General features: G+C 53.6%; 1 protein-coding gene across 6 annotated transcripts in view; it reads left to right on the forward strand.

Annotated features, from left to right (window-relative positions):
• Bcor (BCL6 corepressor) overlaps positions 1 to 25,681 on the forward strand; it is a 130,070-nt gene that overhangs the window by 80,538 nt on the left and 23,851 nt on the right. For 4 of the 6 annotated variants that reach the window (XM_070040626.1, XM_070040630.1, XM_070040629.1 and 1 more), the window contains exons 1-2: positions 5,210 to 5,983; positions 25,378 to 25,503. In XM_070040626.1, coding sequence (XP_069896727.1) covers positions 25,418 to 25,503 — 86 coding nt within the window. In that variant the 5' untranslated portion in view covers positions 5,210 to 5,983; positions 25,378 to 25,417. Of the gene's footprint in view, positions 1 to 5,209; positions 5,984 to 7,690; positions 7,906 to 25,377; positions 25,504 to 25,681 lie in introns of those variants that run through there. The other 2 variants (XM_070040627.1, XM_070040628.1) reach the window with 2 other exon arrangements.

The raw sequence follows: 25,681 nt of genomic DNA on the forward strand, positions 1-25,681 counted from the left end.
GGGATGGGGGTGTGTGTGTGAGGGGGGTGGGGAGATGGGGTGGAATAGAGGCATAACAGAGTGAAATGGGGGCGGGTAAAATGTGCCACAGATTAAGGCGTTTGGAATTCCCAGCTCAGCACGAACCCTATCTTCGCTCCTAGCTGCGACCTTCCCAAGGCAACCGCCCCGCATCACTCACCCCTGTTCCCGACTTGGGGCCTGGGAAGTGGTTATTTAGAAAGATCCGTGCCCTGTTTTCTTCCGCTGAGCCCTACTCACCGCCTTCTTGCGGTGGGCAAGGGACTGGAGAAACCTCTGAACCCCACTCCTGACCCCCTGGGTGGTGCCCTTGGAGAAGGGCTTGGTGTGGTGCATTTCCGCAGAGGTCACGGGAAGTAGGGGGGAGCCGCGAAGCTGGGGCAGGGCGCTTGGTCTCTGGGCGACAAGTTGTCGCTTCGGGCTCCCTCCCTTCGGTTCCTGCTCACGGCCCCCCAGCTGGGTAAAATATGCGCTGGAGGCGCCTTGCTAAGTAAGCAGTACAGACGGGGACTTGGCGTCCTGGGTTTATCTGCTGGCGCATCCGGTCAGCACAGCCGCTTCAAGGGCTCTTAAACTGGGGCCAGGCCAAGCAGGAGTCGGGCTTCCCAAAAGCCTCTTGTAAATACGGTGTTGCCCTTCGGTCAACATTCAACCACCCTGTGGCCCTTCAGCATAGATATGCCTGAAACCCCTTAGTTCCTAGTCGATTCTGAGAGATTGTTGCTAAGAACCATGTTGGTTCTGCTCTTTGGGCCTTCTTCCTACAAACACCCAAGAACCAGCGCTCCAAAGGCCATGCAGAAGAGCTACCTTCTTTTAACTTGGTGAACCCTAAGTCCAGCAGCCTTTTTGCCCTGGAAAACAACCTTTAGGTGTTCTCTGGTGAGTAAAATCCTTGGGACAAAGATAGGCCTCCAATTGTTTTTTCTTTTGAATTTTGGAGAGGCAAAGGGATATATATGTCCTGTGCTGGAAAGGGTGAATCGTACATTTTAAAAACAGTGCCATTGGGAGCTGGGCACTGGTGGCTCATGCCTGTAATCCTAGCTACACCAGAGGCTGAGATCTGAGGATCACTATTTGACCAGCCAGGGCTGGTCAATTTCCAATTAACCACCAAAAGACCACCTGGAAATTGAGGGTTAGCTCAAGTGATCTAGTGTTAGCCTTGAGAGAGAGAGAGAGAGAGAGAGAAAAAAGAAGCTCAGAAACAGAGCCCAGGTCTCGAGTCCAGGCCAAAAAAGTACCAATGGGTAAGCCTGGGAGATTTCCCCACAAAGTGACTCAAAGACTGTAAGTGTGGGTGTTTGTGTGTTTTTATGGATAGCATCAACAAGCTACCTCGAGTTACCATGTATTTTACTACATTTATCTGTAACCACTCAAGTGCTACTTGTTCCAATAACTACAATAGCAAATGTCATAGGCCAGAAAACAGCCTAGGAGGTGAGCTATTAGAGACCATAGAGCTTTAGGATTTCCATCCTACACCCATATATTTACAAGAGACCCACCCACCCCAACACAATGTTCGGAGCCCAGGGCCTCCCCCAAATCTTACCACAGGATGTAGGGCCTTTCTCCTAGGTTTGGGCATGACTAGAGGTATGGAAGAGGCCCTGGCAGGTCTTATTGTCAGCTTGACCTCAAAGGGCAGGCTTGTTCAGTTGCAGAACCTGGTTAGAATCTCCAGCAGAACGCCCTGGAGCTTGAGGTCCAGCTATACCTTATAACCACAGAACCCTTTCACAGAGATGGTGGGGCGGGTGGAGGAGGAGCAGCGCCCCCTCCCCCCTTGTGCTGCTTCATCTCGGAGCACCTCTCATTTCTGTGCCTATTTCTTTATTTTTCAGCTGGCTATAGCAGCCTTGCCTCCCTTGTGTTCACTAGCTTGCTAGCTCGCCCTTTCCACCTCCTCTGCTTTTATTGAAATCCTCCCCTTGCTGAGTGCCCAGTATAGCTGCCTGACCCCCAGGTCAGCTCCCAAGGGGCTAGTGGGAGGGCAGAGGAGGAGGGAACAGGGGGAAGAGCCAGATCTCCTGCACACACGTTGCAGACCCCGTGTGTCCTCAGTTCCTGAGCGGGAACACAAGATGGGACGCTGCCCTTTGACAGCTTTTTACCTCTTTTCCTCGGAACAATTGCAATTCATCAGGCCAATAGGGAGAATCCTGCCTTCTTCTACATTTTAGGACACCTAGGGAAAAATCCACATTTTAATTCCCAAGGAGGCATGAACTCCTCTGCACTCATGCCTCTTAGGATTCTCTTAATAAGATACATTTTAAATCCCACGGAGTTGGAAAAATGTATCCCTAGGAGATGGAAGAGAAACACTTTAATCCCACCAGCCTGCAGGAGGGTACCTTGGAGGCAAGAGACTACCCCCCCCCAGGGGGAGGGGTAAGTGCTGCAAATGACGTCAAAGGCGAATTTCCTGGCCTGTTTGTCTCCAGCATCAAATTTCTTCCTCAGTCAGCCCTCTCTGCGGCCCCTACTCCTTTACAGCACACCCCCCCATTCATTTTAACGCTAGGACTTAAAGTTAGACAAACAGGCCCTTTTGTCTGCAGCCCCGGGAGGCCAGAGGACTCCAAGAGTCAGCCGGCTCCATGCTTGGCTCAAGGATTTTCCGAAAGTTCTGGACAGTCCTCTATACATGACTTGGACTCTGGGGGGAGGGTGGGAGAGAAGCAACTTATGTCTGGGAGGAGAGCTGGGAAGATGAGAAGAGGGGAGGAGAGTTGGGAAGATGAGAAGAGGGGAGAGAAGGTGGTTGGGCACCGAGCCAGGGCCTCTGCCGTGGGGCCTAACTGAGCCGGAAGAGCCTGGCACGGCTCCGCGCTCACCCAAGCCAGCTCTCCCGCCCAGCCACACAGTGGCCTAAGCCTGGAACCGCGTTCAGCGAGTTTCCCCACAAATGCCCCACTCTAGCCTTCCCGGTTTATTTTAGGTTTGTTTTTGAATAAAGGAGTCGCTTCAAACAGAAACCTTACAACACACAACCAGCGGCCTTTTCTCCAGCTGTGTCTGTAACTTGCATGCGTTCAGTCTAATAATTTTTAATGTCTGGCCCTAAAATGTCTTTATAAAAAATAGCTTTACAGCATAATAGTCCAGGTGTCTTTCTGCTTGTTACCGGAGATTAAAAAAAGGTGTAGGTTAGCTTTCAGAGACATTCACCTCCTGAAAGGCCAGGAAGAAAAAGGCATACATTCCATCCTGCAAGACTGGGTTCTGGAAGCTTCCAGGCCCAGCATGGCTGGGCACTGCTGGAGGTGTGTGTGGGGGGGTACTGGCCTGCCTGTCTTGCATGGGTTGTTACTAGCAGCTCTGGAGCATGAAGATTTAATTCTGCCCGAAGTTTTGGGTTTCAAACGGTAGAGATGTTTCACTTCTGCTTTGAGAAGAGCTGTTTTTATACGTAAAACAGAATGAAAAAAAATTGCACCTAATACCCGCCCCACGGTCGGTCAGTAAGTGAATCTCATTTTTAAAAGGCCAAATATATGCTAGCTGGAGCTGGCTTTGGCCTTGACCTTGACTTATTAATCAACTTGAGATGCTTTTGATTATTTTTGGCATAGGGACACTACAGGATATTTTAGAAGTTTCTGTGTGGATTTTACAAGCCACCTCCATTTCGGATTTATGTTCTCATCAAGCCTGAACCATCTTGTCCTTAGGCAGAAGATACCCAACCCCCTTCCCAGTATAAAAAGACCAGGCTCCACTAAGCAGCCCAATGGGATTGCCTTTGGCCACGGTGTCTGAGCCCCCAGTCTGGGTGCGGTTAGGCTTGATTGTCCCCCCCCCCCAGCCCCCTTTAGGGCTCTCAGCTCACCCTTGAGGCTCTGGGCTCTGGGAGGCCGGAATCTCACTTCTCCGATTCCCCCCTTCCGCCTGCCTGCCCCTGCCCGTCCCCCGTCTCAACCCTCCCTCCCCCCCCTCCCCGCCCGCGCCCAGCGCCGCGCCGGGTGCGCGTTGGAGAAGCTCAATACATGTCAATTGAATTGAACTGCTGCGGGCGCAGGCTGTATGCCGCCGCCGGGCAACGATCAGCACGACGTTACCGAGTGGAAATTTATGGGCCGACGGTGTAAGCCAAAAGTTGCTCCCTGCCAAGGAAAATAAAACGCGGGAGATAATCTCCCGAGGCCGAGGTGAGGGACTAGGGCAGACCCTCCAACCACCTGAGGCGGACCATGAAATACTCGAGAACTGGGAGAAAACCAGGCGGATCCTCACTTCTATACTGCCCCCCCACCTCCCCCTTGTGCCACCAATAGTTACCCCCTCCCCCCCGCCACCAAACAATTCCCACAATTGAAATGTTCAAGGAAATCGGGCACAGACTTGGGGCACAACGGCCAGTGTCTCCCTGGGTGGTGTTTCCAGGTAGCTCTGGACACCGAAATGGGAAGGAACTCTTCAGTGAAGAAGAGGCGATCTGGGATTGGGGTGGGTGCAGACGCACACTGCTAGGTTCTGCTGGACTGTGTCTCGAAGAGGACGCGAGGCCGAGAGAGCGCAGCGCTGGTGTCGAAAAGCGGCAGTGGCGGCTGCCACTGGGGTTTGACAGCTTTGGCTGAGCGAAGTGCGAGGCGCTTTATGGTAATTGCAGTCCTCCACTAGCCTTCTGGGTAGCCAGGGGAGTCTCGGCGCGCGGCTAGGAAAGCTGCCCCCGCCCCCCCCCCATCCCTCAGCTCCGGATCTGCTGGCTGCCCTCGCCGCCGCCGCCCAAGTCGGTCTCCAGGACGTGCGCTCAGGCTCGGCGTGGCGTGTGCAGCTAACTCAGGCCGGAGCTGGGGAGGAGACGGCAGGGGACGAGTGGGGGGGGGCACTCAGGTGGTCCGGGGTTCAGACAGAGGAGAGGCTAAAACGCGTCCGGCTGGGACTAGATGACAGCCAGGGAAAGTCGGGCAAACCTTTCATGGGGGAATCACCCCTCCCGAAACCCCACCGCGGAGGCGCCGCAGTGGAGGGTGATCGGAGACTAGGGGAGCTCAAACTTGCGAGAGCTGGAGGCGGCGGCGGGCGGGCGGCTGTCGCCCGAGCGCTGCGCCTGCGGGGGGAGGGGAGACGGCTGCTGGGAGGGAGGGAGGGAGGGCGGGCGGAGGGAGGGGGAGGAGGAAGAGGAGGGAACCAGGGAGGGGGGACGCGCTGGGATCGCGGCGTGCGGCGGCAGACGGAGCCCGGGCTCCCAGCAGCAAGGTGAGGCGGATCTGCGCTCCTCGGTGAACGCGGGCGGAGCTCGGCGGCTGCGGGGGAGACTGCGATCGAGAGCGGGAGCGAGGCGGACGGCGGAGGGGGAGCCCGCGAGCCGCCGGGCGGAGAGCCCAAGCCGCGCTGTCGCCGCGCAGGGACGACTTGGCCAACACACACACACACACACACACACACACACACACACACACACACTCACACTCACACACACATCCAACCCGAGCGGGCGCTCGCGGCGAACCGTCAACATGGCGCTGGGGCTCTTGCCCGAGCGCGGGCGGCAGCGGCGGCGCGGGAGCTGCTGAGCCTGGTCGAGCCCAGTCCAGCTGCGGGAACCCAGAAGATCGCGTGGAGCTGTCGCCACCTGCCCTGAGGCTCCGATCCCTCTCCGCTCCGCCCCGCCCCACCCCCACGCGGCCCTGAGCCCACCCCTCCACTGGGCCGACCCCGAGGGCAGCCGGCTGGCAGTAGACGGCGAGGGAGGCGAGCGAGAACGGCGCCTGGAGCGGGCTGCGGGCAGCCGGGGACGGCAAACTTTGCTGCTCGCCGCGCTTCCCCGGTCCGGCTCCTTCTCCGCTCGTTAACTTAGCCATTCCCCCCCCCCCCAACCCTGCACACCTCTCCCGATCTACCCAGCCGCCCCCCGCTCTTTTTCGCCGCCTCGACTCTGCTCGAAGGAAACTTCAAAGCGTCGGATCGCGAAGCTCCCAGCCTACTCTCCGATTGGGAATTTCAGGTCAGTGCCGGGGAGCACCTTTTCCCGGAGAGGCCGCAGGCGGGCTTGGCGCGCCGCGGGCGGCTGCAATCCGACCCCCTTCCCCCGTGGCCCCCCGCCCGCCGCGGGTTTCTTCGACTCTTCGCGTCCCCCGCAATGGATTTGCCTGGCGCTTTAGCTGCCTTGCTCGCTTTCGTTTTTATTTCATAGCTGTAAGTTATTAGGAATGCAGTCAACCTAAGCGGCCCCGCGTGGGCATGGGGGGGGGGAAAAAGAGGGACGCAGCGGGGGGCCTGCTGCCTCCCGGGGGGGGCGGCTGGGAGGAGATCGGGGAGTTCGTCGAGTGGAAGTTTGCAGCCGTGTGTGTGTGTGTGTGTGTGTGAGTGAGTGTGTGTGTGAGTGTGTGTGTGCGCGCGCGGGAGCGCGGTCGCCGCTGAGCGCCGGGAGTCAGGCGCGGGGTGGGGGGGGGGGGGAGAACTGGGCTGGAAGCTGGAAAGCTCGGCTCGGCGTTAGCTCGCTAGCAGGAAGGGGAGGGCGGCGGGTTCCCGTCTGCTTTCTTTTTCGACTCGGGAAAGAACTGTTAAAAAAAAAAAAAAAAAGCCCAGCCGCCGCCGCCTCGTCTCGCCTCTCCGGGGGCCGGTCGTTCTTCCAAGTGGAACGACAGCGTGTGCGTGCGCGAGGGTGTGTGGCGGGCGCCTCGGGCCGAGCCGAGCTCGACCTGCTGCCGCCGCGCAACTAAAAGGGAGTCCCGGTTCTCCCCCCCCACCCCCCCTTGGCTCGCCCCAAAGCTCGAATCACGTGGATTTGAAAAAAAAAAAAAACTACTAGGAAATCGTGCTGAGCCTGAGGTTCGGACTCCGCGGGTCCGCCCGCTCGCCAGGTCAGACGCTTTGTTTTGTAAATGTTCTTTTAAGATTGCTGTGAGCTACTCTCCCCCCCCTCCCCTTTCCACTACTCTAGTGTGGGGGTAGGCTTTAAGTTCGGAACCCACCCCTGGGGGGTAGATTGCTGGTGTGCCAGCGGGAAGGGAGGGGGTGGTGGTGGCGAGACCTGGGCTCTCTGCGGGGCAGCGGGGTGTCTGGTGGGAAGCCTTGATGGGCGTGTGAAAGTCTGCGGCCGGAGGAAGTTGGTCCCACTCCCCTGGGCTGCCGGCCCGGAGGGTCGGTGCGAAGAGGAACTTGCGCACCGGGGCGCGATCCTAGACCCAAGCGGCGAGTGTGAGGCGCCGTTGCGCCGCGGGGCCCGCGCTTGGATCGGGAGGGAAGCTGCGCTGCAGAGCCTCCGCTAACTCGGGGGCTCGGGGCGGTGGCGAGCGCCTGCTGTTTACGAAGGGAGCCTTGGGGCACCGTGTACGGAGTTGGACGACTCGTGGCACATGTGGTTCAGACGGACTTCCTGAGGCCGCAACGCTCCTGGGGGTACGTACCCAGATCGCGAAGACTGCCGACGCTGGGCGAGGCTTAATTTGCTGTTAATGAATCTTTTCCAGAAAGTCCGCGATCTCCAGCTAGAGGCTCTGAGTGCCCGCGCGCGAGGGCGCGCGCGGCCGGCGTCTACCGAGTGGGGGTTGGGGGGGGGATGGAAGAGCGAAGAAGGAAGGAGGAGGGTTATGTGTATTTAAAAACAAACCTTAAAAAGAAACTGGCGCGCTTCAAATTGGTATTCGTACAGCTTCGATGCGTCTAGACGAAGACAGCCCGGGGTTTTGGCTGTGTGGTTTCCTACCCTTTCTCTAGAGGAGGCTAGGAGTGGGGTGTTGATATTTGGTTCTAAGGGTAGCCCCCTTGGAGAAAAATCCTCAAGACGGCCAAGGAGTAAAAAGGAGGAGGAAATGGCCCACCCCAGAAGGTGGTGGGTGGTGAGCACAGACAGTCGGGTATTTCTAGCCATCTGACTCGTCCTGTGGCACTGGAAAAGGACACCGGTGGCCGAAATCTTACGAGGTGCTGGATTCGGTTTTTGCCAACAGAATTGCTTATGTGGAAGGTATTTTAATTGTTGGCCTCCAAGACGTGGACACTTGGAGAAATATGCTTGCCTTCTCTACCCCCTCCCACTCCGCCTCCGACCTGTTTGTTATCTGGTCTTGGGCTTTGCAGTTTGGGTTCTCGTGTTTTATTTTGGGCACGATTTTGCCGCGTAGAGGAAGAGGGGGGAGGGAGACGATCGTTAATATGCGGTCCAGGTTTAATCCGAGGCTGGCCTTCGCCGTGCTGATAGACGCTGCCTCGCACGCCAATTGCCTTGGGGTGCTTGGGGCGGGGGTGGAAGGGGGGGTGTCGGACGCACGGGGTTTCAGGCGCCAGGCGTTCGGCCGGTAGGTCGGGGCTAGGGCTCTGCCGGCCCCAGCGCTGTCCTTTGAGGCGCTGTCACCAGTAGGTGACTGAGAGTTAATTAGGAAGTGTTCTCTGGATCAATGGGCCGCACAGCTCATTAGCGATTCTCTCCAGCCCTTTGCAGGGCCGTCCTCCGCCTCCCACACAGGCCGGGGCCCCGCGGTCCCAACTGCGGAGAGCGCCGCTGGGAAATGGGGAGGGGCGGGCAGTGAGGGACCACGGGGAGGCCAGTGTAACTTTGCGGGGCGGCACGTTAAGTGCGGCGCCGCCAGGCCCGCGCAGCCCGCTCTTTTCTTCCTGCTCGCGGTGGCCTCCTCTGTGTCTTTAACTCGCTCCCGCTCGCGTCGCCGCCTGGCTGCTCCTCCCCGCCTCCCTCGCCTATCTCTTGTTCTCGAAGCACGACGCCTGTGCTCCCCGCCCAGTTTGGGATTAGACAAGATAAAAATAGGACTGCCCAGCGAGCAGAGCTGTGACTGTGCCCCAGCAGCCGAGCTAGTGAAGAGCGCAGAAGACGGGGGTTCAGAAGGACCCCGCGTGGCGCTCGGGGCGCCAGGTCTTGTAGAACCCCTCCCACCCCCCACCCCGCAGGCGCCGTCACGCTCCCGGGGCTGTGTCCGCTGTGAACCGTGCGGGCCAGGGGACCTGGACCGGGTCTCCGCGCTCTCGCGGGTGTTGTTGGTGTGCGGGTGATAGATCGGTCTAGACAGGCATGCAGGCTCCCTCCCGGCTGAAGGACGGGGGTGGGGGAGTGCAGTGGAGTCGGCCGCAGACTCGCGTGAGCAGCGAGTGAGCGAGCTAGCTTGTCCAGCGAGCGAGCGAGCGAGCGAGCGAGCGAGCGAGCTGGGTAGAAGGAAGGCTGTCCGGGGTTTCTCTTAACCCTTTAAGCGGCCGTAGAGATAGTGTGACGGGAAAGCTAGGTCAGGAGTCTAGTAGAAATGACTGAAGGCACAGTAATCCGTAGAGGTAGTAGTAGGCAATCTAGGCCCAGGGTTTTCCTTTCTCGTGTGTGTGTGTGTGTGTGTGTGTGTGTGTGTGTGTGTGTGCACGCACGCGCGCGTGGTCACATCCTGGCGCATCGGGCTTGATTTCTTACACAAACCAAAAAGCTCTCTTGCTCAGGCTATCTAGCTTGACCGAATAATTCTCAGTGGGGGAGCTATGAACACACAAAATGGGCACCCTCATTCAGTTAAGCAACTGAGCCTGTGAGGTGAAGATGTGTAGACCTCAGTGTTCCCAGGAAGATTTTTTCCCCCCTACTTAAAGTAAGGGAAGATCTGGGTAGAGCATAATGGAGCCTGTGACCCAGACTGCTGCAGACTAAGGACCTGAGCCTAAAATATCAAGCTAGTATGTGCAGGTATGTGTTGGAGAAAGCAGAGCAGTCCTTGTCTATAAATAAACACTTAGCCCTGAACTTGTGGGGGAGTTAGAATCAGATATGTGCAAGGAGACAGACTCCAACTAGGAGTTGGTCTGGACACTGTTATGAGATCCATCATTTGTATACACATATGGGGCTAATATTGAATTGGTTTGAAATTTTAATACAACTCTGCAGACGTTAGTCTAGTTCTTTCCAGAGCTTGAAATTGGTGGGTGGGTTCCCCTATACATAAATAACTCATTACTACTAACATTCCAAGTCTCCCCTCCCATCCCTTCAAACCTTTTTGTGGTCTTAAGGGATCTTCTGTTTACATTTGAACTTCAAACCCTAACTGGTCTGCCCTGAGAATGAGGCACATAGGCAAAGCAAAGATGTAATGCCATTGGGAGGGAGATGTGTAGTATTCCAACGTCTCAGATTAAGACGTGCCCCTGAATGACATGTGCTGAGACAAATCGAGACACTTGGGCTCCGATGTCCTAATGGAACAAGAGATACATAAGAGATAAAGAACTGGCCAAGAGGAATGTAAACATGGACATGCAAATACAGAGATGTACATTGATACTCGGGGAAAAATCCCACGCTTTGTTGGACAGAATTTTGCTAAGTGTGTTCCAGAGACAACAAACAAACAAACAAAAAAAGCCCCTTTCAAGGTATGAAGAGGGTCACTTGGAAACACAAAGCACTCATGAGCATATGTCTATGCTTAGGTATACACGCTGTGCCTGGCCAAGCCTTCCCGATGGGTAGGATGTGAGCCATTCAACCACCGAGATGTCTTTGGCTAGACAGAAAGGGCCAAGCAGTCCTCCAAAAGATTGAAGGCCCTCTGTTGACTAGAATTCCTTTTGGTCAGTTTCTGCCCTGTGGAAGAGGGTGAGGATGTATGCTTAAGCAGGCAAAAGTTCTGATGAGATTTGGAGTTCTTGACCTTAAAGGACTAAATTGTGAGGAATGGGGGAAAAACCATAAGAGGAGCTTGCTACCTTGGTTGAGAGGAATGGCTATGTATCACTGGGTCCTGTTAGCTAGGTGAGGCAGGGCTTTGGTGATCTGGGAAAAGACAACGGAAAGTAGTGCGGCCTCTGGGAGACATAAAGAGAAGGAAAGCATGCTTTCATTTTGGTATGCTTTACTTTTTTTTAACTTTTTTTTTTCCTTCTGGAGGAGATCATGCTGGGCCTGCCTGTATTGGGTGGATTAGCCGGCGCCTGGGTGACCCTAGACACGCACGTAAACTCTGGCTAGGGTTTAGTTTGCCTGAGGCGTCGATTTGCTTCGGTCCCTCTTTGTCTAAGCCCAGCCGGGAATTCCAGCTTTTATTGGGAAGACCGCACTTGGGTGGAGTCCGGATCGGGTGGGGCAGGGCTGGGCGAGCCGAGGGCCGTGGGCTGAGGAGACCGCGAGGCCACCTCAACCTCAGGAGCGCCTGGCAGGCTCCTGACAACACTACCCTGCTGGTTCCTTCGAGGGCAAAGGGTCTAGTGACCTAGCCTCGTGCATGGGGGCAGGAGGAGGGCCTGGATCCACTTCAGCTGTCTCGCCCCACTTCTCCCCTTCAGATCAGGAGCTCAGAAGGCCCTTTGTTAGGCCTCAGGGTCACACTCCTACCCCCGGGGCCACTAAGGGGCGGGAGAACTCTAACTCTGGAATCCCCATGGCCCCTTCTGGATGGAGCCTGGTGGGGACCTCTCCCCTGACCATGTTGGGTTGGCCTCAGCAGGACACTGCCACCCCCCTATCTCTTTGCCAGTGTTAATGGCCAATAGGATTCCAGTTTGTTTGCTGAGCCCAGCTGTGCTGCCGGGGCCTTGGTGGGAGCGTGGAGCTATGCTGGAGTGCGTAGCCTCTTCCGTAGCTGAATTCTAGTGATCACTTGGCCCAGGAAGGACATGGATCTCTTAACTCTGCCGAATGGCTTCCTCTGCGTGCTTTCTCCAACATTCTCCTAGGATTGGATATCTGATTTTTTGGGGGGGGGGAGGGGTAGGGTGGGAATTTAGTGATGACCCTCTTCTGTGATTTTTCTGTAGGAGGTGTCTTTTCTTGGCACATGCTCACCTCCACGTGTTCCCAGTTGAGAGTCTCAAGGAGGGTTTGATTGATTGATTATTTATTTATTTATTAGAGTTCTGTCTCCCCAGCCAGCACCCCTGGTCTGGGCTCTCCATGATTAGACAAGCAGGAGAGTTCGCTCAGGGAAGATCCTGACAGCATAAAATATAATTTGTGATCTAAAAGACAGTTTCCAGTATAATCTCATTATGCACCACAGACTCCCGGTGTTATTTTGTGGAAGGCGGACAATGATCAATTTACATTGACCCGGGGCTGGGCGAGCTTTTAGATGGTAATTGCCATATTGATTTGCATGCAAAAAGGAGACCTGCTAAAATTAAAGACCGGAAGCTAAATTAAACTAAATTTATTGTCTAGGTGCAAACCCGGAGAACTGTTGGGGGAGGGAGGGGTGAGTCAGGTCAGTTTGCCTGGGGCAGAGCAGGTAAGAGGCTCTGGAGCTCGCTTCCGGTGGTCACAACTTAGGGAGCTCTCTTTGCTTTTGGTAATTTAAAATATGGGGGAGGGGCACGTGTGCAGGGAAGAGTTATAAAAGTTACTATAGCAGTGAAAGCACTGGGGTCCTTCCCAGTAATTGTGGGGGGGTGGGGAGTTTTATAGGGTTGGGGGGGGTCTCCCCGCACCATTTCCGGCACTCTTTTCCCCCCACCCATTTCTATTGTTCTATTGGGATGTTAGTCTTCCTGCCCGGGCCACCGAAAACTCTTGTGTCCGTAGGGTAGAAAGAGGGGGAGAAAACAGTCCTTCGTCCTTCCCGCTTTACTCTTTCCCCTACTCCTGACCTAGGGTGATTTTTGTTCCCTTCCCAGCTCTTCCAAGAGAATGTTCACGCTGGGGCTTACGCGAGGCCTGGCTGGGAGGCACAATAGGCATCGCTGGGGCTGCGAGGTCCCAAAGCTGAGGTCGGCTGGACAGCGACGGCGATGGCTTCTTCCTTTGGAGAAACCACCCGCTGCTCCAAAGTAGCCCAAAGGAGGCCCAAAGTAGACCCAAGGGGTGGGGAGGTGTCTGGGGCGGGGGCTGATCGAGCTGTTGGGGGGACGGGTGTAGGAGGGCAAAGAGGCCGGTGGGCTCCCGAAAAGGATTGAGAAGCCCTGTCAAGAGTCGGGTGGAGGGGGAGGATTTGGAAACTCAGCTCGCTCGCCAAGGCTGGAAAGTTTAAAAAAGAAACAAGAAAGCCACTTGCGGAGGGCTGGCCTGCAGCCAGGGACAGCCGGGCCCTGGCTCCCGGGCCGCTGGGGCCCGTTCCGCCCGTTCCGCTGCAAAGCATCCGTGCAGGGCGAGTGGAGCGAGCTGCTCTGGTTGGCGCCCGATGTCTCTGCTGCGGATCAGGCCTCACTGGGTGGAAGATGGAACGTTCGACAACGTCAGGTGTGGAAGTTTCCAGGGCGTCTGAGCATCCCAGAGCCTGGAGCACGCTTAGTAAATTGGAGATGAGGTGAGGAGGGCATTTCAGGCCCAGTATGGAAAGATTGGGGAAAAGATGCCATCCCTTAACTTACCTCACTTTTTGTGCAGACATCCGAGCGTCCATATGGGGCCTACCTAGCATCTTGAAGGCCACTTGGCTTATACTTCCTCTCCCACTTGCCCTGGTTCTTTAGCCTCTCTCTCTCTCTCTCTCTCTCTCTCTCTCTCTCTCTCTCTCTCTCTCTCTCTCTCTCTCTCTCTCTCTCTGTGTCTCTGTCTCTCTCTCTCTGTCTCTCTCTCTCTCTCTCTCTCTCTCTCGCATGTGCTTGGGCTTGGACTCCTTGGGTGCTCATTTTTAAGCTTTTTCTCAAGGCTGGCACTCTATCACTTCAGCCTTTTGGTGTTAATTGCAGATAAGAGTCTCATAGACTTTACTATCCTGGCTAGCTTTGAACCTTGACCCTCAGATCGCAGCCTGAGTAGCTGGCATGAGTGTCCAGCTTCTGTAGGGGTTTTCAGTTAAGCCCAAGGACAGGTAAGTGTAAGAGTTCCTTACAGAGGGTTCTTGCTCTGTCTACATGATTTGATTTATTGCTTTGTGTGGCAAGACTAGGGTGGCAAGTCTAGTCCTCCTATCTCTACTCAGCACTTTTCCCAGGACCTGTGAGGACCTGGCCCACCTACTGTGGCTGACTATTACAGGCTAACAGAAAGAAAAGTTTGGCCTTGTTTGGACCATGGCCTCAACCCAGAGTATTTCAGTGTATAGAGATTGTAGTATGGAGGGGAAAATGGTAAACGTTTTTTGGAACTCCCAGAGATTGTCTTAATGGGTGTAGGAGAAACCTGGCTTGGGGTTCACTATAGACCTAGTTATACAGGTGTTACATGCTGTTTTCTTGCCCCATAGTCAGGTAGATAAGGCCTAAGAAGCTTTCCATACTTCTTTGACAAGACAGTGTGAAAACAGGAATTTCAGATGGCACAATTAGACCAGTAATTGGCTCCTCTCCGAAACTCCAGGACTGAGTTTGACCATGGCCCATTTTTAACTAGCTGTGTGACCTTGGGGGGCAAGTTATTTATGGCCTCTGAGCCTTGGTAAGTTACTTCATTTGTAAGACTGGGAATAATTATCCACCTTTAGGATCAAAGAAATACTTGGCACATAGTAGGCCTGGAGGATTAATTGCTTTGAAAGAGTAGTCATATAGCTGGGTGTGGGCGATGGTGGCTCACGCCTGTAATCCTAGCTACTCAAGAGGCTGAGATCTGAGGATCACGGTTCAAAGCCAGCTGGGGTAGGAAAGTCCATGAGAGTCTTATCTCCAGTAAACCACCAGAAAACCGGGAGTGGCGCTGTGACTCAAGCGGTAGAGCGTGTACCTTGAGCTGAAGAGCTGAGGGACAGTGCCCAGGCCCAGAGTTCAAGTCCCACAACCAACAACAACAAAAAAGAGTGGTCATGCCCATGTTTCTATGAGTTGCATGACCATTCCTTGCTGCCCCTGACACTCTCTGAGAGCTCCCGACCCAGCTGCTAGGCCAGTATCCCCAGACCAAGGATGCAGGTTAAAGGTCCCTTCCCAGGGTGTTTTCCTCTGGGTCCGTCTATGTGGGTTTCTCTTTGTATTCTGCCTTTTAAAAGATTCCATATGAAGGGACTTGGGTTGGCTCCGCCCTCCTCCCCTCCCCCATCCCTCAAGTAAGATCATTAGATGGTTAGGAATTGATTCCAGAACCGGTATCTAGGTGCCCTTTAGCAAATCTTCCTGTCATTATTTCAGAGGAGGAGACAGGACCAGGAGGGGAGAGACCTGACCCAGTTGGAAGAGGTGAGAGAAGGTGGCCCACTGCTGGGGCCAGAGGTTATGTGGTTTGTTTGATAGGGATTAAGTCCGGATGTTATGAGGGCTCAGTGTGGTTTTCAATAAAGTCGGCCAGGGATTGCTTCTTTTATATCGATATGTATTTTTTTTTCTAAATTACTAGCATGAGAAGAAAACCAGACCTGTATGGATCCAGGCCGGTAGTAAGCTACTGTGATCAGGTTTCCTACTCGACTCCCAGAGGGGAAGTCAGTGTTTGATTGAAGCTACACTTGGTTCTTGACTCTCAAGGGATGCCTGCTCTGAAACAGGAGCCCTCCCCACCCTCCCTTTCTCTCCTCTTCTCTCCCCCCCCCCTTTTCCCTTCTTTCCCTAAAAGCCTTTGTGCTGAAAGAGCTTCAGTAGGCACGAATCCTCCCTGCTCCCTCTCGAAAGAATGCCTTACAGCCTTTGCTGACATTGGTTTGTGAGCAGTGGGTTTTACCAGGCCAGCAGTTTTGCCCCATTTTAGCTCACTATTTTAGAAGTAGTGTATGGACAGGATACGCTTAACTGTGATGATTGCCACAGTGTGTAGACTAGCTCTGCCTGGAATCTGAAGATGCCTTAACCTTTGCCCTTGGGGCCCTCCAGGAAGGGGGGGGGCAGGTGGGGAGCTCAAGGACTAAGGATTGTTAGGAGGAGAGTCTGTTTGTTTTCTACAGCCTGAGAAGCTGAGGGTGGAGTCAGGCAATCTTGTGTTCCAGCTTTGGGTCTGATTTAAAACTTGGTTTAATTGGAGAAAGTCCTAAGCATTTCACAGTTCTGTACAAAATGAAAACTTGAAATAGCTTGAGGCCTACGTCATTTAAGAAAGAATAAATGCAGTATAGAAATGTCCAAACGATGTAAATCCTGGCGTTGTCTGCCCTCCCATAAACACATGACAAGTGCAAAGGCATTTCCAGTCAAAACACCCCTGGACCCAACAACCTCCATCATTTGTATTTATTATTTTATTAGGAGTATTTTACACAGCATTTAAGAGGCCCTCAGACCCCGTTGCACGGTGACTCTGCAGACTGGGGTGGAAGATGAGTGGGGGTGGGGAAGGCACGGTCTCCATCTAGAAGCACTAGCTGGGAAAATTTCTCTAGATCTGGTGGGGGGTGGTGGTGGTGGTGGTGATTTCAGCTGACCCCAGAGAAGACAAAAGCAGTACTTGGGAGGGAGAGCCCTCTCCCAACCCAGGATGGAAGTTGTGCCCCTGCCAGTTTGTTTACTCTCAGCTCCTATCCCTAAAGGCAAAATGGGGTCCATTTCAGGCTACTCTACTCCTTGGGTTATCGGTGATTTTCAAAGAATAGTATTTGTCTGCTATCGTTATTCTATATCCTGGTGGAAAGTTTATAACGAAAAGTAATGCCTTTCTTAAGTCATAAAATGAGCCTTGTATGATTATTTAATTAAAATCTATTTAAGGACCGATTAGGCGTGTAATTTGCGCTAATAATGACGATTATGGAAATGTTCAACTTAACCAAAAATCATAAAGGAGACATTTTGATCAGTGGGGCGACCAATAAGTATTCTGTGAGTTGGGCAATTTCCAAAAGACTTTGTACAGTGGGGCTGTACAAAGTGCAAACCTGCCTGGCCTCTGACAGCCTGGAGAGCTACAGGCTACCCTGTTTCAACCCCAGCCTTGCCAGGGCAGACCATCCCCACCCCCAAGTCGGTCTGGCTTCCTGGGAGTCCAAGTGAACCTCCTTTCCCATCACACATCCCCAGGCTACCAGAAGATGCAAACTCTGGGACAGGGCTGATAAAGCACAGAGAAATCTCTGCGAAATGGCGGTGCTCTTTGGCTTTAACAACCAGCACTGACAAACGCATGCTTCCTTGGCCGGCCTTGGCTGGAGCCTGGAGGGGTGGTGGGGGGGAGCGGGGGTCCCTTGTTCCGGAGAAACCTGCCAGCTGCTGGGCTTGGTGCGAAGGCGAAGGCAGACACAATGCTGCTGTTGTTGGTTTGATCTCTAACTGTGGATTGTTAGTCTGGCTTTAACTATGTGGTAAGGGGGGAATGTGAAGGCTGTTTACAGCGAGTGCAAATAATGTGACAGCTGTTGGCGCGCGCAAGCAGCGCTGCGCCTCCTCAGCACTTACACAAAGCGCGCACTATGCAGGCCGGAGAGAAGCTGCAGAGGTGGCCGCCACTTTTCTGGCCAGCTCTTCCTCAGATTTGAGAGAGCTCCGTGGTATTCCCAGCCCGTTCCACTGCCCCCTCCCCCCCCCCCAAGCCCTAGTACACACCTTTATGAGGATGAGTTCCCAGGCCATGCAGGATGGTTCGTATGTTGTGGTTGAGGGAACTTGTTAGGCAGAGATGGCAGAAGGCCCAGGGGGTCATGAGAGTCACTAGCTGGAGGGGTTTGGCCAGGGTCCATGGACCTGGATCCTTGGTTGCTGGTGATGGAGTTTGCAAGATTTGAGAAAATAACTTTGAGCCCTCAGTAATCTTGTTGAAAAGAATGTGCTATTAACTGAAGGCTTTCTGGGGATCTCAGAGACTCTGAAGGCTGTTGTTTCCCCCGCTGCAATGGCCTTGCTATTCAGACAAGTCAGAGACAGCAGGCATAGTGTTCTGGGCACAGATTTTCATGGGTAGAAATGCAACGTGCAGGTTCCGGACCTGCACAGAGAAGGAGGGTATTTCAGAGGGAAGGGGTGGGGTACAGGTTGGCTTTTGATCACACACACACACACACACACACACACACACACACACACACACACACACACACACACACACAGACACACACACACACACACACACACACACACACACCCTCAACCTTCCTCTTCCCCTTCCATTCTCCGGAGTGCCTTTAGCTTCAGCACCAAGAGGTGCAATCCTGAGGTCTGCCCTTAGCACCACCCACTCTGGGCACCAGCTAGATGCCCGCAGCCACAGGCTTACTCTGAGTTACCAGTTCTCTGCCAGACCCTACAGGAAGGTGCCAAGGTGGGAGGGAGAGCGTTGCCCATTCGGCTAGTCCTGGAAATGCATGAGTGGCTAAGAATTTGGGCCTGCCTCTGGGCTGGGTTAGGCTGGCCTTAAAACTTGTCACCCCACTCCCTCAGGAATCTCAAGGTTGAAGCCTTCCAAGGCACAGCCACCCCTGGGGTTTGGAGGATCGTTAAGAACTGACATAATTCTACATCCTGCCCTTCGATGTGACTTTGGCCTCTGGATGTACAGCCTACACCAATATTTGCAGATAGCTAGCTGGGCCTTCCCGGCCCCCCACCCCCCTCCCCGTCCCTTCCAGGTTCATACTCAAGAGTTTGAACGTGGACTTCTACATGTACTTGGGTTCCCTTCAGGGAGCTGGGAGATGTTTCTGGAGTGATACATGAACTTCAGTGCCAGTTCTATAAATTGGTCTCTTTTTATGACGTGTGCCATTTTTCTGTAGGAATGTTGCTTGCAAAACGAGTTTCGCCTTGGAGGAAAGGCGGAAAGATAAACAAGCCTGCAACGCCAAAACACTGGCAGTCTTTCCTTCCTTCCAGCTCTCTTAAAGCAGCCGGGCTGTATTTCCAGGATTAGACTCATGCTTGTGAAGAGGGACTTGCGTTGGCTTCCCCCCCCCTCAAGCAAATGCAAATTAGAGAAAAATAATTTTCTTTCAACGATATGCAATGTATTAGTCACTTGTTATCGTGCTCTGAGGCAGGCCTCATTTGCGCGTCTGCCAGCTCGCTCACATCTGCTCCGCACTGTTCGGGGCATTTTAACCTTGGCGGTGTCGTGTCTAGTCCCACGGATCAAGGAGGAGTAATTAAGCTCTGAACAGCTACAAAAATTCAGCACCCTCCCTGCCCCCCATAGCTCAGTTGTGCCATGGCTTTGTTTTGGGGTACTTTGAGTTCCAATACTGAGTAGCAGACATGGAATTCCTGTTGTTCTTTGTGAAGAAAGTGGGTGTTCCTCCCCCTGACCCCCACCCTCAGTCTGCCCAGGACTTCTAGGCTTGGCACAATCAGCCAGGAACATGCATGTAGATCGCAGGACCCCTGTGTTTGAACACATCTTACGCATTAAAAGTTCCTTTGTGCTTCCTGTGTGTACTAATGATAGTTGTTATTAGCCTTACGGTATGTCTTGTTTCATTCTGTTAGAGGGGGTTGTCATTAAATGCGCTTTACTCCTACAAATCACGGATGGTCATAGAATTGCTTTGACATGGCCTTTGGAGCTTTGATGTGCAACATTTGTTTCGGATTTGTCCCCAGGTTGGAGAGTGATGGCTTGGCGCTGTAGCCAACAGAGAGGGGACATAGAAGTTTTTGAGGATGGAGTGAAGATTTCTAGCTTTTCCACTTAAGTTTCTAATGCCGGGTGACCTGCTAGCACAACCTGAAGGAATGTGAAAGCAACAAAAAAGCCAACATGTGGCTGTTGCTAGCCATCCTGAGAGAAAGAAGGGAAAGGGGGAAGTGTCTGTGTCTGTCCCTGAGCTGGAAGGGACAGCAGACCTGATCCCCAGTGGCTGGCTTCTATCACGGGGAGAAGGAAGGGGTGCATGGCAGGCTAAACCAGTGTATAGCAGCATCCTCTCTGGGTCCATCTCTGATAGTGTCTCTCCTTTCTAAATCTGGGGTCCCCCACCCCTTTATAGCTCACATCTTTCTAAGGGAGGCATCCAGAGGAGCAACTGTCTTTGATGGCCAGCAGGAAAGGGGGGTGTGTGTCCTGTAGTGTTAATTCCCCCATGGGCTTGGCAGTACTTCCCATGAGGTCTGGGCTCTCCCACCACCCATTCACAGTTTTTCTTTTTGTCGGAGATTCAGTCAGTAGCAGGGATGGAAGGTGGAGTGGGGTTGGAGGCACACACCCGGGAGGAGGAGGGTAGAATTAAGGGTTCAGGGCTTGGAAGGTCCATGGTACATAGAGGAGATTTAGAGTTCCTGGAAGGCCCCATGGGGTTGCATCGGCAAGGTGTGGGTGTGTGCTTGTGGCAATCGCGCACTGGGACCTGGGTGGAGGAGGGGCAGAAGGGGGCGGGCCAGCCGTGAGCAGCTCGGGTGTGTACTGTGGGAGAGAAAATCCCTTTGTTGCCGACAGAGCTCCGAGGCTGGGAGAGGGGGCGCCCCTCCCCCCTCTCTCTCTCGCTTCTGCCTTCGAGGGCCAAGTTCACTTCCCCACTCACTGGTGGCTCTCTGCCCTGACCCAGGTGCTCTGGGAGGCAGCAGGAAAGAAGGTTCTCCCAGGCTGGAAAGGTCAGGACTGCATAAGTTTCCTGCCCTCTCTCTTTCTGCTCCCTGCCTCAGTCTGTTACTATGCGACACTTGGAAGTATAAGGGGGACACTCGCAGAGGCTTGGCCTGTGACAAGACTGGGCACCTGGTGTGCATGGTCATGCTGGATCTAAATTCTAGGGGGTGGGGGAGGGATAGGGCCAGAATCCTCTCTCCACCCCTCCCCTGGTCCAGGACCTGGGAGCAGGTGGGGATTGGGGGTGTCCCACACCCTCCCCCCTCCCTGCCCCACATTGCACATCTGGGAAAGCTTTTTCTCATTTCCCACCCCCAACATCTAAAATAGGAACTTCTTCACCCCTCCCTTCCTTGACACCACGAGCTCGGTGCTGCCGTGACTCAGTCTGGGTTTGGCGCAAGCTGAGGAAGGACTGGCAGGAGCTTTAGGCTTCGGTAAAATCCACACGCTTCGCTAAAGGCCAACCTTCTTTGGCTGACCTCCTGCATCCTGCATCCTACCTCCTCCTCTCCCAAGGGGGAGGCATTGCAGCCATGCCAGGCTTGTGATCGACGGCGCTTAGTGGAATCAGATGCAGTGCGACAGGGTTAAAAGTAGCGATTACCAGCTATTGCCCGGCAAAACTTAAGTCCATAGTACAGTGTAAGCTTCTGGAAAACACAGTGCCAAATATTTACAGAGGGGAACAAGGTTGGAGGGGTTCAGCCACCTGCCCAGAGCCACATTGTGGGTGAAGGTGCTGGATGGCTGTGGTGACCCAGTTCTCACGTGTTCCACATAGAAAACCAGTGAGACCGGAAGAGGACCCCAGCACACTGGCTGGGGGGGGGGGGGGTCCCTTGGTGCCTGCTAGGCTTTCTAAGCCAGATGACCCTACAATCCTGTGCAAGTTCTGCTGGCCACTAGCTGCATCATTTCCTGATGGATGGAGGCCACCGCAGCCTAGGGAGATGAAAGAACTTAAAAAAGATGGAAAAAAGGGGAAGAATGATTGACTTCTGGGCCTGGTGGCGGAGTGGGTGGAGCTATCTGTGGCAAACTTCTTTGCAGCTATTCTTCAGCGGGTGTCTAAAGTGATCTGATGCAAAAGTAAGGGCCAACGGGCCTGGGGCTGCCCTGTTTTCTGGTGTCTGCAAAGGCACATCGTAGCCTTAAAGAAGAGAGTAAGTTGTTCTGTCCTTTTCCTCCATCCACCACGGTATTCTTAGGGCAAGAGTCAGCAGAATGGCAGGTGCTGCTTGGACCCTTAGTGCTTCCCTCACATTTTACAAAGGGCAGCAGTGCTCTGCCCTCAGAACGTCAAGGTCGGGTGGATAGTCCCTACCTTGGTCCCTGTGACCCCTTTTGGAAGTCAAGCAGGCCATTCTCCCCAGTGCCCAGCAACACTTAACCATAACCTTTGGCTCTAGAGCAAATGATTGCTTAAAATCTAACCGGTGACCCAAGTACTCCTATGCTTTCACCTAAGCACTGTGCTCAGAGCTGAAATCCACACCATGTGTGCCTACACTGTGTGGGCCAAGTTGCCAGACACGGGGCTCCAGGAGACAGCCATTGTCATTGCAAGGCTGTTCTGTAGCAACCAGGCACCCTTCCTGGCCTGGTCTCTTCTCTGTGCCATCCTCATCTGCCACCTTCCCACCCCCTACCCTTGTCCCCCTTCTCCCTACTGCTTGCAGAAAAGGGTTAAAGCCTAGAGCTGAGGTAAAAGCCTAGCCACTCACCCTGGGAACAGGTTGGTGCTTGTAAGGTGCATTTCATGAGTGACTTCACACATCTTGGCACTTCTGGAAACAGAGCTTACATGGGGGGTGGGGGGGGGGTAGGGCACGATGAAAGCAAATGAGCCTCTCACATATATAGCCACAGAGTGCCTGGAGGTGCTCTGATTGTCATTGGGATTGCATCTGTCCCCTGGCCAAGAGTCAGCAAAGTGTTTGGAATCACTTTGCTTTCCATGTTAAAAAAATGAAAAACCAAAAATCCCACAATGACTCCAGCGATTTCAGTGGCAGCTTCTAGAAATGGGGGTTGGGTGAGTACCTCTATGCTTTTGCCTCTCCTGTTTTTTACCTGTGTTCCCTTGTTGCAAATCCCAGAGGAAGTCTGGGTATGGGTGATGGTAATTCCTGTTCTTCAACAATGGCTGGTGTAAGCAGAACTGCTCTGATGAGAGTGTTACTACAGGGTGTGTGTGTGTGTGTGTGTGTGTGTGTGTGTGTATGTGTGTGTGTGTATCTTGAGGCACTTGTTTGTCACCCTGGAGAATGGCCTCCCATCAGGCAGGGTTATATGGCTCACTGGCCCTTTCTACTCAGCTCATCTCTGGCCAGGCACCTGAAGAGTTAAAAGTCCTTAGCTGGTTGCAATGAAATTATGGCTGGCAGTGGCGCCGCTGTTTGTTCAACAGACCTCCACTTTTAAACAGTTCACAAAAAGTTCATGGGGCAGCTAAAGATTGTGTGTATGTGTGTGTGTGTGCGTGCGCGTGCACGTGCGCGTGTGTGTGCGCGCGTGCGCACGCATGTGTGCGCATACACACTTTATAGCAGGATCCAGCTATGTCTACTCTCCTCAATCTTTTCTGTTCAGCCCCCTCCCCTCAAACCACACACATAGCCAGATGACACTGAAACGCACTCCTGGCCTCAATCCTTTGCCCCATCCTGTTCATGTGTGAGCACTTCATTCTGATGGCTACTGCCATGTATCTGTGTGGCATTAATACTGAAAACTGAAGGACAAGCTCTGAAAGGGGAACGGGGTGGAGAACATAGCTTCAAGTGCCCAGTGGTCCCTGGCACTGCCAGACCACTCCTTTTCCAGAGAAGCAGCCACTGACCTTTTGGGAAAAGGAGGGTCAAGCATTCAGATGTGTTCCTCAGGTGCTCAGGGGTCCTTGCTCCCAGGTGGCAACTCAGAGGTGTCTGGAGGAGGCCACTGGTTTCAAGGGAGGCAGCTTTTTAAGAACTGGGACATCAGGAAGATAAGACTTTCTTACGCCCCACCCCCACCCTGGTTTGCTCCCTTGGGAATGGCTGGGTTTCTTTCATTTGTGTGCACAGTGAGGACATGGCATGGGCATAGTCAGTCCCACTGCCCGCAGCCTGAGGTCCAGGACACACACACACACACACACACACACTCACACACACACACACACTAAGGAATGATTACTCCACTTTCTCTGTTAGGCCTGGGGAGTGTGTTCCTTTTGTTGTGAGAATGAGCAGCAAGAGTCTGGGAAGAGGACACTCTATGGAATTTGTCTTAGGATCTGCCCAGCCAATGATAGTGTGGCCTTTCCCACTTTTTAAAAAAGTATATTTGGAAATGGAGGGGAGGGGAAGAAGCCCATGAACCTATCCCCTAATCTTCCCTAACACCCCAGCAGGTTTTTGTTGTTGTTGTTGTTTTGAAGTGCTGTAGAAATGACCCTTAAACAAGAAAGAGGCTCTGCCGAGGGAAATAGCTTCTCAGAAGTTCAGCGTGTCCATCACCTCCGCAGATTTCTGTCTCTTCTTCCAGGCCCTTCCATCCTTTCCAGCTTCATTGTTAAGCTCTGACTATGTGTGATGTGTTGGTGCGTGTGGATTCTGATTAACAGACATTCTGTGGATGGGGCTGGTGGGGGTTGCTGATGGACAAAAGACCTAGTTAGGACAAAGAAATTCCCGGCCCTACCCCCATCCTCACCCTCACCCCCATCTCCAGTCACTGTAGACTCCCCGGACAGGGTCTCCCCCACCTCCCCCCACCCCCCCCACCCCACAACCAATCGACCTGGCAGTCTGCTCCTGCTTGTGTGCTAAAGTGTAAAAGCAAGCATTTGCATATTTTCTCCTGCTAACAAAGGAAATGTGTCGACTTAAGGGAACATTTGGGCTTTAGGAAACTGTGTGGGTGGGTGTGTGCGGGAGGAGAAAGAAAAGTTCCCCTGATATCTGCACACCAATTATTTCACACTCAGGTTTAGGTCTTGTGGAAAAATGCCATGGCCTGTCCTGGACAAGGGAAACTAAGATGTGTGTTTGTGAGCAGGGAATTGCCGAGGGCCATCGGTCCCAGGCATTAAAGGCTCCCCTACTTATTAACCCAGCATTTAACAGCAGGATATGGGCTGAAGCGCAGTCAAAAGAAACGGCTCAACCTCCAAAGAGCAATTAAAATCCTGCACGAGGATAAATCACGCGCCGTGATAATCCTGTTAATAAAATGCAGCTTGTCCTGACCCTTCACTCATGCAGCAAACTAGAATGTGATGTGGGTGGGGGCGGTGGGCAGAGAAGGTAAGTGGGGGAGGGGGTCTGGGCTCCTCTGACTCACCAGCCGCCGCTGCATCCCCCTCCCACCCTGTCCCGTCCGGAGGTGGAGAAAGGGTGGCTTTTGCCCATGTTCTCTGTGTGCCAGCAGCTCGGAGCCCATCAGCCTGGGCTGCAAAGACTTCTGCGCTCACTAATGATTTCTTGTCCCCAGCGAGCAGGCGTCATTGAATTACTCAGCTGCCTCCCTTTGCAGCTCCCAGGCAAAACCACCCAGGCAAAACCACCCGGGGTTAGGTGCTTAATCTAATCTAGGACTCAGGGTGGGGCCCGCTCACCAACCCACCGACTCTTTTCCCCCCTCCATTCGTGAGTTACACACACAACAGCCATAGAAATTCAGTCCTAGGAACATAACTGTAGTTTAAGGCCTAGAACCATCACCACGGGGTCCGTTTGTGCCGGCCAGTGGGGCCTTGGTCCCTGTTGGTCCCTGTACCTATTGCCATAGCCTTCTCTCTTTGAATGCTTCATTTTGTAGGGAGAATGAAGATTGTTTTCTGATGACCAAACACTTTCAAAGACTGGGAAGAGTGGGGGTGTGCATACAATGTGTGCTCTGCCTACGCTGGGGCTTCTTCACACTAGTTTTAAACTGCTTCCCTCCCTGCAAGCCTGGATCCAGGTGGGTCCTTGGCTCATGGACATCTGTAGACCATCAAGCGCAGGCTGCCTCCTGTATGAATTGCCTCAAAAGAGGCCTTCTCAGTTCCCTGTTTGGCTCTCCTTTACTCAACCTCCGGGGATTTTTTTTTTCCCTTTCTTTCTTTTTTTAAACAGACTAGACGCTTGAAGCAAAGCTGCCATCCAAGAAGACGACATGCTTTCAGCAACCCCCCTGTATGGGAACGTTCACAGCTGGATGAACAGCGAAAGAGTCCGCATGTGTGGGACGAGCGAAGACAGGTGAATATGCCTGCTTGGGCCAAGCCTGGGGAGGGAGCGCTCATCTCCCCCACGCTCCTCCGAGCAGAGCTCATGCCCAAGGTTCCCCCCCCCCCCACACACACACCCTCCCCTGCCTTGCCTTCTCACAGCTAGAGGGGGCCTGAAAGGGCTCGGGGAGAGATCTCCCCAATAGCCT

Source organism: Dipodomys merriami, unplaced genomic scaffold (genome assembly GCF_024711535.1).
Source record: "Dipodomys merriami isolate MVZ:Mamm:240054 unplaced genomic scaffold, mDipMer1.0.p SCAF_3, whole genome shotgun sequence".
Taxonomy (NCBI): domain Eukaryota; kingdom Metazoa; phylum Chordata; class Mammalia; order Rodentia; family Heteromyidae; genus Dipodomys; species Dipodomys merriami.